This window comes from Panonychus citri, unplaced genomic scaffold (genome assembly GCF_014898815.1).
Source record: "Panonychus citri isolate SS breed McGregor unplaced genomic scaffold, ASM1489881v1 Contig00095, whole genome shotgun sequence".
In the NCBI taxonomy this organism is placed as follows: domain Eukaryota; kingdom Metazoa; phylum Arthropoda; class Arachnida; order Trombidiformes; family Tetranychidae; genus Panonychus; species Panonychus citri.
Genome location: NW_026515500.1, coordinates 1,077,812 through 1,092,074, shown reverse-complemented (window position 1 = coordinate 1,092,074; position 14,263 = coordinate 1,077,812). Strand labels below are relative to the sequence as shown.

At 31.5% G+C, this 14,263-nt stretch overlaps 3 protein-coding genes across 5 annotated transcripts; all 3 read right to left on the bottom strand.

The window, feature by feature from the left end:
* Nucleotides 1-197: 197 nt before the first annotated feature.
* LOC128387947 (probable phosphorylase b kinase regulatory subunit alpha) lies at nt 198-6,247 on the bottom strand. 3 transcript variants are annotated; one of them, XM_053347260.1, is made up of 11 exons: nt 5,917-6,247; nt 4,817-5,655; nt 4,458-4,740; nt 4,065-4,309; nt 3,758-3,902; nt 3,080-3,152; nt 2,729-3,000; nt 1,797-2,639; nt 1,520-1,725; nt 1,185-1,442; nt 198-1,091 (listed from the first exon to the last, which is right to left on the bottom strand). In XM_053347260.1, exons 1-11 carry the CDS (start codon nt 6,116-6,118, stop codon nt 882-884), a joined length of 3,576 nt encoding a protein of 1,191 aa, XP_053203235.1. In that variant the 5' UTR covers nt 6,119-6,247; the 3' UTR covers nt 198-881. The 3 variants fall into 3 exon arrangements, with proteins under 3 accessions (XP_053203235.1, XP_053203234.1, XP_053203233.1); XM_053347259.1 differs by having other exon boundaries at nt 1,797-2,645; nt 5,917-6,244; XM_053347258.1 differs by lacking the exon at nt 3,758-3,902 and adding an exon at nt 3,326-3,470 and having other exon boundaries at nt 1,797-2,645; nt 5,917-6,239.
* Nucleotides 6,248-7,472: 1,225 nt separating this feature from the next.
* LOC128387937 (probable phosphorylase b kinase regulatory subunit alpha) lies at nt 7,473-13,230 on the bottom strand. Its single transcript, XM_053347249.1, has 4 exons — nt 12,540-13,230; nt 12,181-12,463; nt 9,005-9,249; nt 7,473-7,651 (listed from the first exon to the last, which is right to left on the bottom strand). The coding sequence occupies exons 1-4, from the start codon at nt 13,137-13,139 to the stop codon at nt 7,619-7,621; spliced, it is 1,161 nt and encodes a 386-aa protein (XP_053203224.1). The 5' UTR covers nt 13,140-13,230; the 3' UTR covers nt 7,473-7,618.
* On the bottom strand, nt 11,423-12,148 carry LOC128387942 (probable phosphorylase b kinase regulatory subunit alpha). Its single transcript, XM_053347255.1, has 3 exons — nt 11,991-12,148; nt 11,750-11,822; nt 11,423-11,670 (listed from the first exon to the last, which is right to left on the bottom strand). Exons 1-3 carry the CDS (start codon nt 12,037-12,039, stop codon nt 11,460-11,462), a joined length of 333 nt encoding a protein of 110 aa, XP_053203230.1. The 5' UTR covers nt 12,040-12,148; the 3' UTR covers nt 11,423-11,459.
* Nucleotides 13,231-14,263: the final 1,033 nt, after the last annotated feature.

Genomic DNA, 14,263 nt, shown 5'->3' with positions numbered 1-14,263 from the left:
ACAATAGATAATCAAGTTGTCAGTAAATGTCAATCAAGATTATCACTGATTAACTTGACGCTTGTTAATTGTTATCTAATTCACCTTTGATCATCACTAAACGATTTCTTAATTGTTGTGTCTTCCATTTGTTCAACAATTAACAATTATCACATGTTAATCACGTTATCGATAATTAATTACATTGAATTACTTTGTTTCATCAGGTTATTCAATTTAATTTTGTATTTTAATCAATTTATCATTTGATGTAATTGATCAAAGTTTTTTTTTCTTAATTTAAATTTGACAAATTTATATGATCAGTGATTAGTTAATTGTTTTCATCATGTAAATTGTAATGATTTCAACAGTCACAATTGTGGAGAGTGAAAGTAATTTTTTCAGTCTCTTACTCGTAAAATATAATTGCTGATGATTAATCTTAATTGTTCAATTTAAATATTATTCAACTAGAGGGACAAATATGAGAGGGTCAAATTTAAATTGTAAAATAGGTTAACAATTATCAGTCAAATTGATTTGTTTTAAAACAATTAACTTGTTGATGTTTTCAGATCCTTGATTTGTGAAAGGTAAAGGATGATTATACCTTGATTGTTTCTCATTACGATCATTAAGTTTCCATGATTGGTTGATTAGTCTTAATAATATTAATATAACAATAACAGAAGATAATTAATTATATAAATTACAGCTGATTAGATTGAAAGAGGAGGAAAAGGAAATAGGAAAATTAAGTGAAATTAATCAATTTTATGTATATATGGCAAAAAGAAAACGATTGTTAGTTAAAAACTAAATTGTCTAGAACAATTCAATTTAGTAAGATGATGTTAGGATGATGGCGATGGTGATTAGTTGATTGTTCACTTTTTCACTCAACTTAAAGTACAATCAAGTTCTTGATTAGGTAAACAATCAAGTAGACAGGAAACAGCTCGAACGAGATAGGTCATTGTACCGTAACACCCGCTTGGAGCGGAATCGTAAAAGTTTTGACATATATTGGCGGTGGCAGAGCAATTAACTAATTTAGTTGTACCAGAAAGTAGAGAACAGCAAAGGGTTGAATCGCCATTTTGTTTTTTCTAAAAGAAAAACAACAAATTAAATAGAAAGAAAAATTAATGATCACAATTGACAATCATCAAATCGAAAATTCAATCAATCAGTTAATTTACCTGATCTTCTAAAAATAACTGATGAGCTCGATGAACAATTTCTTGGACTTTAATATAACCACCCAAATATCCGACGGCGTTTAGTTCAACCAATAAAGTGAGTATCATGAGAGCTTCAACCATTAATTGTCTATATTCTGGTTGAGGGATAGAATTTAAAACTTCCTCTACATTTAACGCGAACTTTAATTCCCCTGGAGTCATTTCACGAGTCAATTTCGAGGGAAGAACTTTATCCTGGATACAAATTCCTTCGCACTGAGAAACGGAGAAAAAAAATATTCCAATTGTTATTAATCGAGTTTTCTCTCAGTAGTATAAGTGAATATATTCACCTTCTCAAGAAGCGACCAAACATTTGGATAGAAACCTTTAGGCACTCTATTCAATGCTCCGTCTAACCGACGTCTACGAAGCCATTGGCCTTGTCGCTCTGTTTCGGTCACTTCATCGGTAATACTTGGTTCTTTACCGATAAAGTTATCCAAGTTGCTTTTACGACTTAGCTTTTCATTTGCAATCGATACATGGCCACTTCGAGCTAAAATGGAAAAAAGTGTCAACATCAATTCAACTGAATGGAGAAAAGTTAATTGTTACAATTTTACTTACCTCCTTTAACTGAGAATTCTTTACCACTAAGAATATGATGTAATAACATTTTCATCTCGTAGGGACTTAAATTGAGTAAATGTTCTGATGCTTCCTCACCGGAACACTTTAGAGCTCGGCCAAGCTCAGAGGCACTTACTTGGATTATTAGGCCAACTCGAAGTCGTAACATTTCACAGAAAAGTTGTGGCTCAGTTCGTATGTACATTGCTAAATAGACAAGAAGTTCTTGTGATAACATGGCGGTACTTTGATCACCACCATGAGCGGTGTTGATCATCTCACGAATTTCTTTAGAGGGTAAGGGACGTGTTATTGTTTTCTCATGATGTGGTGGCATCCCAATGGTCACTTGTTTCTGTCGGACCAATAGATCGGCCACTGCTTTGGCTAAATCTTCAACACGTTTACCTAAAATACCAGCGATATGTCGGACAAGTGCCCACTTTTTTTCTTGACAGGCCTTCTCATAAAGATCTTTAAGTAATTCTTTAACTGAGACAACATTCGTCGAATTACCAAGTTTAGTGTCCCAATTTAAACCTTTATTATAAGCTAGATAATGTAATATGTCACCTTGCTCTTCAAGTGATTCAGTTTCTTTAAGAAAAGCGATTAAATCCTCTCCTGAAGTATTTAATTCTGTCATCGCTTTAATCCTAGATTCATTTCCAGGAACATAAGCCCAATTGCTGACAGTTTCATCTTCAATCTCAGGTACACCAGGTGAGACTGGAGATGATTTTTCTTCACTATTTTCTCGACTTGGTGTTGATCCTAAAGAGATTTTATCAACTTCATCGGTAGCCGGATGTTTACCATCATATTCAGCTCGAAGAATAGCTAATTCTAGGAAAGAATTAAAAATTTTACCCCAAATTAGAATAAAGTCCAATTTTTGTAAGAAAAATCTCAAGAAAATATTCATTTACCTGGATCATATTGATCAACTATTATTGATCGAGTTCGCTTGATGATTCCAGCGATTCCTGATTTTCTTGAACGGAATACACTTTGTTTTCGTTTAATTGAAGATTTAAGATTATGAGTTGCTCGAACAAAAGGTTTTCGAAGTTCTTTTTCCAGATATTCTTTTACACTCGAACTTAAATTATCTGGATCACCTTCCTCTGTATTACCCAAGAAGCTAAGACTAGTTATACATGAAGTGCTGAGAAATTCATCTAATCGACCAAAAACAACTCTGCAATTAGAATGGAAAAGAAAATTAAATTATTACTAAATAAGACGATTGATCATCTCAATTAGCCTGATTAACTAACCTTGTACCATTGATATAACCACTTTTAAGCTTTTTAATAGTTGACAAAACCGAAGGAGGGATTCTGCCGTTTTCTGTAAATAAAACCAACAATTAAGAAAAGAAAACAATGAATTAATGGCGATAATTGTAATTAGAGAAATTGATAAACAACAAACGTAAAGTATTAATAAGTGGGATTTTAGAAACACTGATTAGTTGCATTGGAAATGGTGAGGAAAGAATTGGAACAATCAGTTAATTGTACCTAAAATTGATCGGTGAAGAAGAACAGTGACCGTTGGTCTACCAGGCATTCGCCAATTACTTCGCAGAAAATGCAAGCCCGATCTGAGAATCGATGAACTTAATTCAGTATCGTGCACAAGGTAGGAATCGTCTCGATCAAGTTGCTAATCCATGCAAAATAATAATAAGTTGAAAATTAAAAAATAATAATAATCAAAAGGATTCAAATATAAAAGCAATGAGGCAAAAGCACAATGATCATCAATAAATTGATACAATTAGAGTTGAATTAATATAAGATAACATTCTGATAATGTTACCTTTGAGTATACGAAAAAAATAACAATCATGCTGGGAGTAAGTGCGAGGAATTGAGTGTAAATAGTGATTAAGATGAGAAATGGAATCGATATGTGAGATTGAGGAATACAAATTGCAATGAAATTTCTACCTAAAACTTTTGACCTTAAACTAATAACGATAACAGGTCGTCCCAACATTTTCCAGTTCGATTTCAAGAATGCAATTTCGTTCTTGAAAATGTCCAAAAGTAGATTGATATCTGAAGCAATATAATAACGTTGCTCATCCACGAACTGGTTTTACATGTATCAGAATATTCAAAATATACAAATTATCAGAATTTTAATTTTCTTTTTCTTCTTCTTTACTTTTCTATTATCTTATTTTACTCTTTTTTATATTCGATTAAATGATTAATTCATGTTAGAGAAAATAGAAAAATCCAATTCAGTTACCTGAGGGATGAAAGCGAAAATCCTATCATGAAGACTGTAAAGTTTACTAGTACTTAAAATGCCAACATCGCGCGATTGTCGACCAGAAAGTTTGAGTTTCTTATTACGACCAAGGTACGCATAGAGATGACTTAGAACACGAGCTGGTTGAACCTCGATTGGAGAGACTTCAGCAACTGTCTGTATATTGATATCATGAGCAGAAAGTTTTTCCTTCATGATAGCATCTTCAGCAAGAATAACAACTGAGAGCAAAAAAGAAAAAAAGAAAAAAAAACATTCAATCGATTAGCTCGACCGTTTAAAATTTCATCTCTAATTTCTTGTTTTTCGATAATCAACTATCGAGAATCAAATGATTTCTAGTATTGTGATTCCATTTTCTATGTTTACCTTGTACAACAACATCAGGTTTTTTGTCAGCTCCTAATCTACGATTCAATGGATCCATTTCTCCTGGTGCGATAAAACCTTCTTGAAGTAATCTACCCAAAATGTAAAGAGATTGTGCCCACATGAACGGACATTGTCCAATCGGTATTCGATCTTGACTTTTAGGATTCTTGTACTCAGCGTCAACTAGATTGGCAGGAACAGTGTACATTTCGGGAACCAATTTGAGTCCATCATCAGTTTTGACTAGAACTTTATCCAGAGCATCAGAAAACTCTAAACTCTACAAAAATAGAATAAGAAGAAGAGATTATTTCAATCAAATTCTAATGATAATCATTGTCGATTTAGAAACTTACCCTTTCTCTATCACCTCTGAAACAAGCATCAAGTATAAGATAGCAAAAAAATAACGGCCATTCACATTCAATGTGCTCGAAAACTTTAAGCTCACAAGGTTCATAATAAAGTCGAGATGGATCTTCTTTAGCTGTTTTGTAACCATCACGAAGAAATCTTTTACAACCATAGCGTCCTCGAAGTTTATCCAATATTACCTTACGTGTAAGTTGAATTAAATCAGGATCTTCAATGGCAAAAGCGGGAAAACCAATAATAGATAAAAGAGCAGCATCAACCTCTTTAGAATTTGATTCTCGAGGTAACATTGATTGAAGAACAGCTTGACATTTTTGAGCTTCATCAGCGAGAACATGAATAACCGATGAAGGTCCACCTCGACCACCGAAAAGATCTAACTCATTCATGGCTTCTAAAGCAGCTTTAGCCATACCAATGGAGCTTGCATTTAACTCGGGAAGACCATGATTAGTTTTATCACCTCTCTCCCAACTACCATAATCAGGTATACAATAAGCTGATTCAATGTAGAAAACTAGATTCTGAATGAAAGCAACTTCATCCAAATTAAAGACAATCTGTAATCCGGATGCAGTCATTTGAGCTAAAAGTAAAAGGTAAAGTGATGTCGCATCAATTTGTAAATGTCCCCATTCAGTATCACCAACAACTGATAGCATGTTAGAAGATGAATATTTAGCATGAAGAGCATCAAGAGGTGATTGAGTTTCCTTGAATTTTTCAACCTTTTCCTTTTGACGAACCATAGCCATCAGAAGACCTCTCATCATTTTAACACAACTTTGTTCCAATTCATAAGTTTTGGCACGATCCTCATCTAAAAGAGAGACAAAAGAAACAAAGGGAAAAGAATAAATAATAGAATAGAATAGAATAGAATAGAATATAAAATAAATAGAAAAGGAGAATAGAAAAAAATATTTACAGAGCAAAAAATAAGAGAAAAAAACATACAAAGTACGTCACAGTTTTATACATAGAAAGGAAGAGAAAGCGAGAGAAAGAGAAATTGGAGAGATTGATAGATGTTCTATCTCAATTATTTAATGGACAATTAGTCAATCATATTAGCACTCACCTAAATCAGTGTTCTTTTTGTAGGCCATACTAAGAGCCCAAACTGCGAGGATCGAGTAAAGGTTATCACGAACCCAAGCATGATCGGAATCAGTGCTTGTTGGTAACAAACCGGTGACTGGATTTTGACGGTCCAAAATTGTTCTGTACACTACCCGTTGATAGTAATCAAGTCGAACGCCACTATTACTACGACTTCGCATGATTAAAAATACATTTAATTTATCAAAGAGATGGAACAAAATGAAACAACAAAACAAAATCTTTTTGGTTTTGGAAAAGAAAATTTTTTTTCTCTAACAAAATCAAAATAAATCCACAACTCCACCTATCGGTTAATAGAAATACGATTAGTTTATTTTTTTAATTCGATGAAAAAAAAAAAGATAATCAAATTGATTATTTATTGAATTTGGACTAGAAAAAGGCCTTCTCAGGTCAAGGCTGTACTTTGTTTGTAATATTCATTGGTAAATTCGTTTGATTGCTTGGTTGAGTTTCAGGTCTATCTACAACAAGTTCGAAGTCAAGGTTGATCATTGATCTTTCAATTGATCTAAAAGTTTAAAATCTTTAATGCACATTACTAGGAAAACCTAATCGTGAACAGTTAGATTTTACGATAAGAATTTGTAAAAAATAATTGGTTATGGAAAAGAAAAATTTATTACTCAAGTTGATTTCAACTTGCAATCAAAGCGAAATTAAAGGGTGGAGCACTGAGCAAGTTAAAAACGGAAGCTGGTAAAGTAGCTTAATAATACTTGAAAATGAATATAAAGTTGGTGATAAGATAATGAAGATGGACAAAAACACCTATATGGTCATATCTTTATTTGTCAAACAAAAATTTCATCACGATCATGGGAATCATTCTCTTTTTTCCATGCTCTTCATAGGCAATGAAAATTGTTTTAAAATAATTATCATTATGTCATTGTTAATTGATGTATGTCTATTAATATTAATATGTGATTTATTAGTTCTCACTTCAGCATCAGACATCTTAAGCTAAATTAAATGGTTATCAAATAATAATAATAATAAAATTATGAGTAAATTTTATCATGACTATGGAAATTATTAATCATATTTTTTCATCTAAAATTGTGCTAATAGCAATAAAAAACTTTTTCTCTTACTATTATTGCTATTAAAATTAAAATTAAAGTCACTGTTAATGTTTTTCTATTAAATGTTGTTTATTAGTTTGCACCTAATCACCAGAAATCTTAAACTAAATTAAATGGTTAACAATGTATTAAACGGAAAATAAAATAATCTTTTAGATAACAGGTCAGCTTCATAAAAAGAGATCTTTATCTATTCTATTGTTCAGTTTTTCTCTTTTTTAAAATTTTATTGAAGTCTAGCATTTTGAGAATTTTATTTGAATAGAGAGAAGATTGAATTTTCGTTTCACTTCCTTTCGACGATTGTTGAACCAATTAGAAATGTTAAGTAAAGTGACCATTTAATCTTCTTTAAGAGATTGCTCTAAGAATCGAGGAGATAAAAAATCGAAGTAAAATATGTAAATTACAGTTATGCATAATGTATATCATAAAATGAGACAGCGGTGTAAACAAGTTATCATTACGAAATTTCCATTGCCGTAAAGATATTTAAAGTATTGTGATTAAATGTCCCATGTTTATCTTGTACAACAACATCAGGTTTTTTATCAGCTCCTAATCTACGATTCAATGGATCCATTTCTTCTGGTGCGATAAAACCTAAATATAATATAAATGGTAAATAATAGATAAATAGTGCTTAAGATGAGAAATGAAATCGATATGTGATATGTGAGATTGAGGAATACAAATTGCAATGAAATTTCTACCTAAAACTTTTGACCTTAAACTAATAACGATAACAGGTCGTCCCAACATTTTCCAGTTCGATTTCAAGAATGCAATTTCGTTCTTGAAAATGTCCAAAAGTAGATTGATATCTGAAGCAATATATTAGGCTGAGTAATAATTAATGTCCGTTTTTTGATTATCGAATCTTTGATTTTAATTATCTCAATGAATCTAAAAGATTTTAATTTGATTTTTTTGACTAGATGATTAAGTAGACTATCAACAATGATAATAAGCAATTAGCGCGACAATTAAAATTTTTTTAATTGTTCAATTAATTAACTTAATTGTTGACGATTTTCGACAAAAGTCGGACCTATTTTTATAAATTGGCCTAAAAATCGATCTGATTGACCTGAGGTCAGTCAAAATATATGGAATAGTAAGAAATTTAAATTTTAATATCTACCGAATGGCAATGTCAATTTTCATTTTTGAGTTTCGCGACGGGAATTATTAGGCCAATTATGAAACGCGACGGAAAATCGGAAGTGACCTGAAATTCCATTCAAATGGCTAAATTTCTCAATAATAACCTCAAATTATTGAACAGTATGAAAAACTGTTCTTAAAAAGATTTATTTTAGACCTTAATTGTTAGACCTAAAAAATCTGATAAAATTAGTGCCCAAAAAAACGGCCAAAAACGTGAATTTTAGCGAAATTTAATGGCCTAATAATTCCCGTCGCGAAATTCAAAAATGAAAATTGACATTGCCATTCGGTAGATATTAAAATTTAAATTTCTTATTATTCCATATATTTTGACTGACCTCAGGTCAATCAGATCGATTTTTAGGCCAATTTATAAAAATAGGTCCGACTTTTTCGAAAATCGTCAACAATTAAGTTAATTAATTGAACAATTAAAAAAATTTTAATTGTCGCGCTAATTGCTTATTATCATTGTTGATAGTCTACTTAATCATCTAGTCAAAAAAATCAAATTAAAATCTTTTAGATTCATTGAGATAATTAAAATCAAAGATTCGATAATCAAAAAACGGACATTAATTATTACTCAGCCTAATAATAACGTTGCTCATCCACGAACTGGTTTTACATGTATCAGAATATTCAAAATATAAAAATTATCAGAATTTTAATTTTAATTTTCTTTTTCTTCTTCTTTACTTTTCTATTATCTTATTTTACTCTTTTTTATATTCGATTAAATGATTAATTCATGTTAGAGAAAATAGAAAAATCCAATTCAGTTACCTGAGGGATGAAAGCGAAAATCCTATCATGAAGACTGTAAAGTTTACTAGTACTTAAAATGCCAACATCGCGCGATTGTCGACCAGAAAGTTTGAGTTTCTTATTACGACCAAGGTACGCATAGAGATGACTTAGAACACGAGCTGGTTGAACCTCGATTGGAGAGACTTCAGCAACTGTCTGTATATTGATATCATGAGCAGAAAGTTTTTCCTTCATGATAGCATCTTCAGCAAGAATAACAACTGAGAGCAAAAAGAAAAAAGAAAAAACATTCAATCGATTAGCTCGACCGTTTAAAATTTCATCTCTAATTTCTTGTTTTTCGATAATCAACTATCGAGAATCAAATGATTTCTAGTATTGTGATTCCATTTTCTATGTTTACCTTGTACAACAACATCAGGTTTTTTGTCAGCTCCTAATCTACGATTCAATGGATCCATTTCTCCTGGTGCGATAAAACCTTCTTGAAGTAATCTACCCAAAATGTACAGAGATTGTGCCCACATGAACGGACATTGTCCAATTGGTATTCGATCTTGACTTTTAGGATTCTTGTACTCAGCGTCAACTAGATTGGCAGGAACAGTGTACATTTCGGGAACCAATTTGAGTCCATCATCGGTTTTGACTAGAACTTTATCCAGAGCATCATAAAACTCTAAACTCTGCAAAGGTAGAATAAAACGAAGAGATTATTTCAATCAAATTCTAATGATAATCATTGTCGATTTAGAAACTTACCCTTTCTCTATCACCTCTGAAACAAACCTAATTGTGAACAATTAGATTTTACGATAAGAATTTGTAAAGAAATAATTGGCTATAAAAAAGAAAGAAAAAAGTTACTAATCAGATTTTACTAGATTTTACTAGATTTCAAGTTGCAAGTAAATGGGAATTTAAGGGTGTAACATTAAGCTACACAGAAGCTTCCGTTTCAACTTGTTCAGTGTTGAACCCTTCATGTTATACAGTCATTATTTAAGAGTAAAAAGTGGAGATAAATTTGAAGATTAATTAATTCATCATTGGTGAAAATTGATTCGATGATTTTGATAATCGACACCAAAAATGTACCAACAAGACAATGAGCAATAACTTGACCGATATCTTTCACTTTTTGTCGTTAACTGTAAATGATTTGAGTTGATTTGCGATAACCAGATAATCCATAGATACCAGCAACTATCAATATTTATAGAAGGATAAAAAAGTATCGTTAAAGGCAAATTTCAAGATCATCAACGAAAATGAAATAAGAACGCACAAAACTTTCGATAATAGTTGTTTATTTCTTCACTTATATATTTGATCACTTTTCATAAATTTTAATAAATAAAAGTTGAACACTGATCAGCTTTTTCCTAATTGGTATTTTACTTATTTAGACTCAGGGGCAATTTAACAGCAGATTTCTTATCTAGTAAAATGTTTCAATTTTTTGAGACGATTAATGATGTACATTACATGTACATTCATATACTTAATATATCATGTATATGAATCAAGTTTTGATGAGTCAAATCAAAATTCCATCATGATCATGAGAAACGTTATCTTTTTCCGATGCCCTTCATAAGGAGTTACAATTGTTTTAAAATAATTATTATTATGTCATTATTAATTGTTGTATGTCTATGAAAATGACTTTTATTAGTTTACACCTCACCAGACATCTTGAGATAAATTAAATGGTTATCATATAATAAAATTATTAGCAAATTTTATCATGGCTGTGAAAATTATTAATCATATTTTTTCATCTAAAACTGTGCTAACAGCAATAAGTAGCTTTTTCTCTTTTTCGCTGTTATGAGCAATTACTATTAACCGTTTTCTTTTTCGATATCCTTCATAAGGAATTACAATGTTATTGCAATAATTATCATCGCGTCACTGTTAACTAATGTTTATCAATTAAAACGTATTTTATTAGTTTGCACCTAACCAGACATCTTAAGCAAAAGCAAATTTTTAACAATATATTAAAATGGAAAATAAATAATCTTTAAAATAACAGGTCTGCTAAATAAAAAGACATTCTTATTCAATCATTGTTCCTCTATTTTTTAACTTCAATGTAATCTGACATTTGAGAATTTTATTACGAATGTGAAGAAAAGTTTGAATTTTTCGTTTCTCTTCCTTTCGTTGCTTGTTGGGCCAATTAGAAATATTTAGTAAAGTGGCCATTTAATTTTCTTTAAGAAAGTACTCTAAGAATAGAGGAGAAAAAAATCTAAGTAAAATATTAGAATTACAGTAATATACATAATGTATATCATAAAATGAGACTTCCGTGTAATCAAGTTGCCGTAAAGATGTTTTAAGTAATGTAACAATACAGGACTGATTTTATATGTACCAGAATATTAAAAATTTACAAATTATCAGAATTTTAGTTTTCTTTTTCTTATTTATTTCTCTATTATCTTAATAATCTCGATAATCAATAATCAAGAATCAAATGATTCCTAGTATTGAGATACAATTTTCCATGTTGAGTTGCTCGAACAAAAGGTTTTCGAAGTTCTTTTTCCAGATATTCTTTTACACTCGAACTTAAATTATCTGGATCACCTTCCTCTGTATTACCCAAGAAGCTAAGACTAGTTATACATGAAGTGCTGAGAAATTCATCTAATCGACCAAAAACAACTCTGCAATTAGAATGGAAAAGAAAATTAAATTATTACTAAATAAGACGATTGATCATCTCAATTAGCCTGATTAACTAACCTTGTACCATTGATATAACCACTTTTAAGCTTTTTAATAGTTGACAAAACCGAAGGAGGGATTCTGCCGTTTTCTGTAAATAAAACCAACAATTAAGAAAAGAAAACAATGAATTAATGGCGATAATTGTAATTAGAGAAATTGATAAACAACAAACGTAAAGTATGTGGGGTTTTTAGAAACACTGATTAGTTGCATTGGAAATGGTGCGGAAAGAATTGGAACAATCAGTTAATTGTACCTAAAATTGATCGGTGAAGAAGAACAGTGACCGTTGGTCTACCAGGCATTCGCCAATTACTTCGCAGAAAATGCAAGCCCGATCTGAGAATCGACCGTTTAAAATTTCATCTCGAATTTCTTGTTTTTCGATAATCAAATACTAGGAATAAAATGATTCCTAGTATTGAGATTCAATTTTCCATGTTTACCTTGTACAACAACATCAGGTTTTTTATCAGCTCCTAATCTACGATTCAATGGATCCATTTCTCCTGGTGCGATAAAACCTTCTTGAAGTAATCTACCCAAAATGTACAGAGATTGTGCCCACATGAACGGACATTGTCCAATTGGTATTCGATCTTGACTTTTAGGATTCTTGTACTCAGCGTCAACTAGATTGGCAGGAACAGTGTACATTTCGGGAACCAATTTGAGTCCATCATCAGTTTTGACTAGAACTTTATCCAGAGCATCAGAAAACTCTAAACTCTACAAAAATAGAATAAGAAGAAGAGATTATTTCAATCAAATTCTAATGATAATCATTGTCGATTTAGAAACTTACCCTTTCTCTATCACCTCTGAAACAAGCATCAAGTATAAGATAGCAAAAAAATAACGGCCATTCACATTCAATGTGCTCGAAAACTTTAAGCTCACAAGGTTCATAATAAAGTCGAGATGGATCTTCTTTAGCTGTTTTGTAACCATCACGAAGAAATCTTTTACAACCATAGCGTCCTCGAAGTTTATCCAATATTACCTTACGTGTAAGTTGAATTAAATCAGGATCTTCAATGGCAAAAGCGGGAAAACCAATAATAGATAAAAGAGCAGCATCAACCTCTTTAGAATTTGATTCTCGAGGTAACATTGATTGAAGAACAGCTTGACATTTTTGAGCTTCATCAGCGAGAACATGAATAACCGATGAAGGTCCACCTCGACCACCGAAAAGATCTAATTCATTCATGGCTTCTAAAGCAGCTTTAGCCATACCAATGGAGCTTGCATTTAACTCGGGAAGACCATGATTAGTTTTATCTCCTCTCTCCCAACTACCATAATCAGGTATACAATAAGCTGATTCAATGTAGAAAACTAGATTCTGAATGAAAGCAACTTCATCCAAATTAAAGACAATCTGTAATCCGGATGCAGTCATTTGAGCTAACAGTAAAAGGTAAAGTGATGTCGCATCAATTTGTAAATGTCCCCATTCAGTATCACCAACAACTGATACGCATGAAGAGCGCTTTCGCTCCTCTTTTGATGATGTCGAATATGAGATTAATAATAACGAATAAAGCAATTAAACGAACTTTATTTTGTAAAGAAGAGAAAAGCAATTAATCAATGAAAGTAAAAAGGAAGAGAAAGAGAGAGATTGAAATGAAAACATTATCAAATAAGAATCAAGTCAAATGATCGGCCAATGACTTAATCATTATCACGAATCAACTGATAATTAACTGACCACAGACAGATAATTAATTCCCTGAAGACCTTGAGAAGACCTTGAGAAGAACGAGTAATTATTAAGTTAACACAGATAATTAACTAATAAAATGATTAGATAATAAAAGAGAGAGAAAGAGAAATGAATGAGATCATACTAATGGTTACCACGAGATCGCAGCACATTGATTACAATTAACTAATGATCCAATGTAAGTTGTAGTTAACTGGAAACATTTGACAAGAAAAATAGTTTTCAATTTGCTACGAGTGTGAGTGTTACTTGAGTGGTGGTTAATTTAATTTAACTAAATGTGTAAATTGTGTGTTTTGTTTATCCTTCAGCAATTGTGTTAACAATTAGTGCTTTTCATTTCATCTGATTCAACAACAATTAACTTACAACAACAACAACCACTACAACCACTACTCTCTCATCAACACAATCACCTCTCTCTCTCTCTCTCACTCTCTCTCTCCACCTCCACCAACACCATCAGCAATAAAAGTAACAATAATTAAATAGTTGTAACAATAACCTACTCTTATATTGTCAAGAGTTAATAGTTTTCTCATCACCATTAGTAATAATAATCATCTAACAATATAATAATAAATATCATCGCATCATCATAAACATCATCAATTTTTTTATCTTCATCATCATGGCAATTCAGGAATCAATTGTTGACACCAAAGGCCATCATCATCCAAGGTTAAATACACCGTCAATCACAGTGGATGAAGATGAAGGTCAACCTCAGGTTGAACAATCTAATCGAGGCTTAAGATTAGCGCCAATCCTATTATCTGTACCTGGGAGCACTCGAC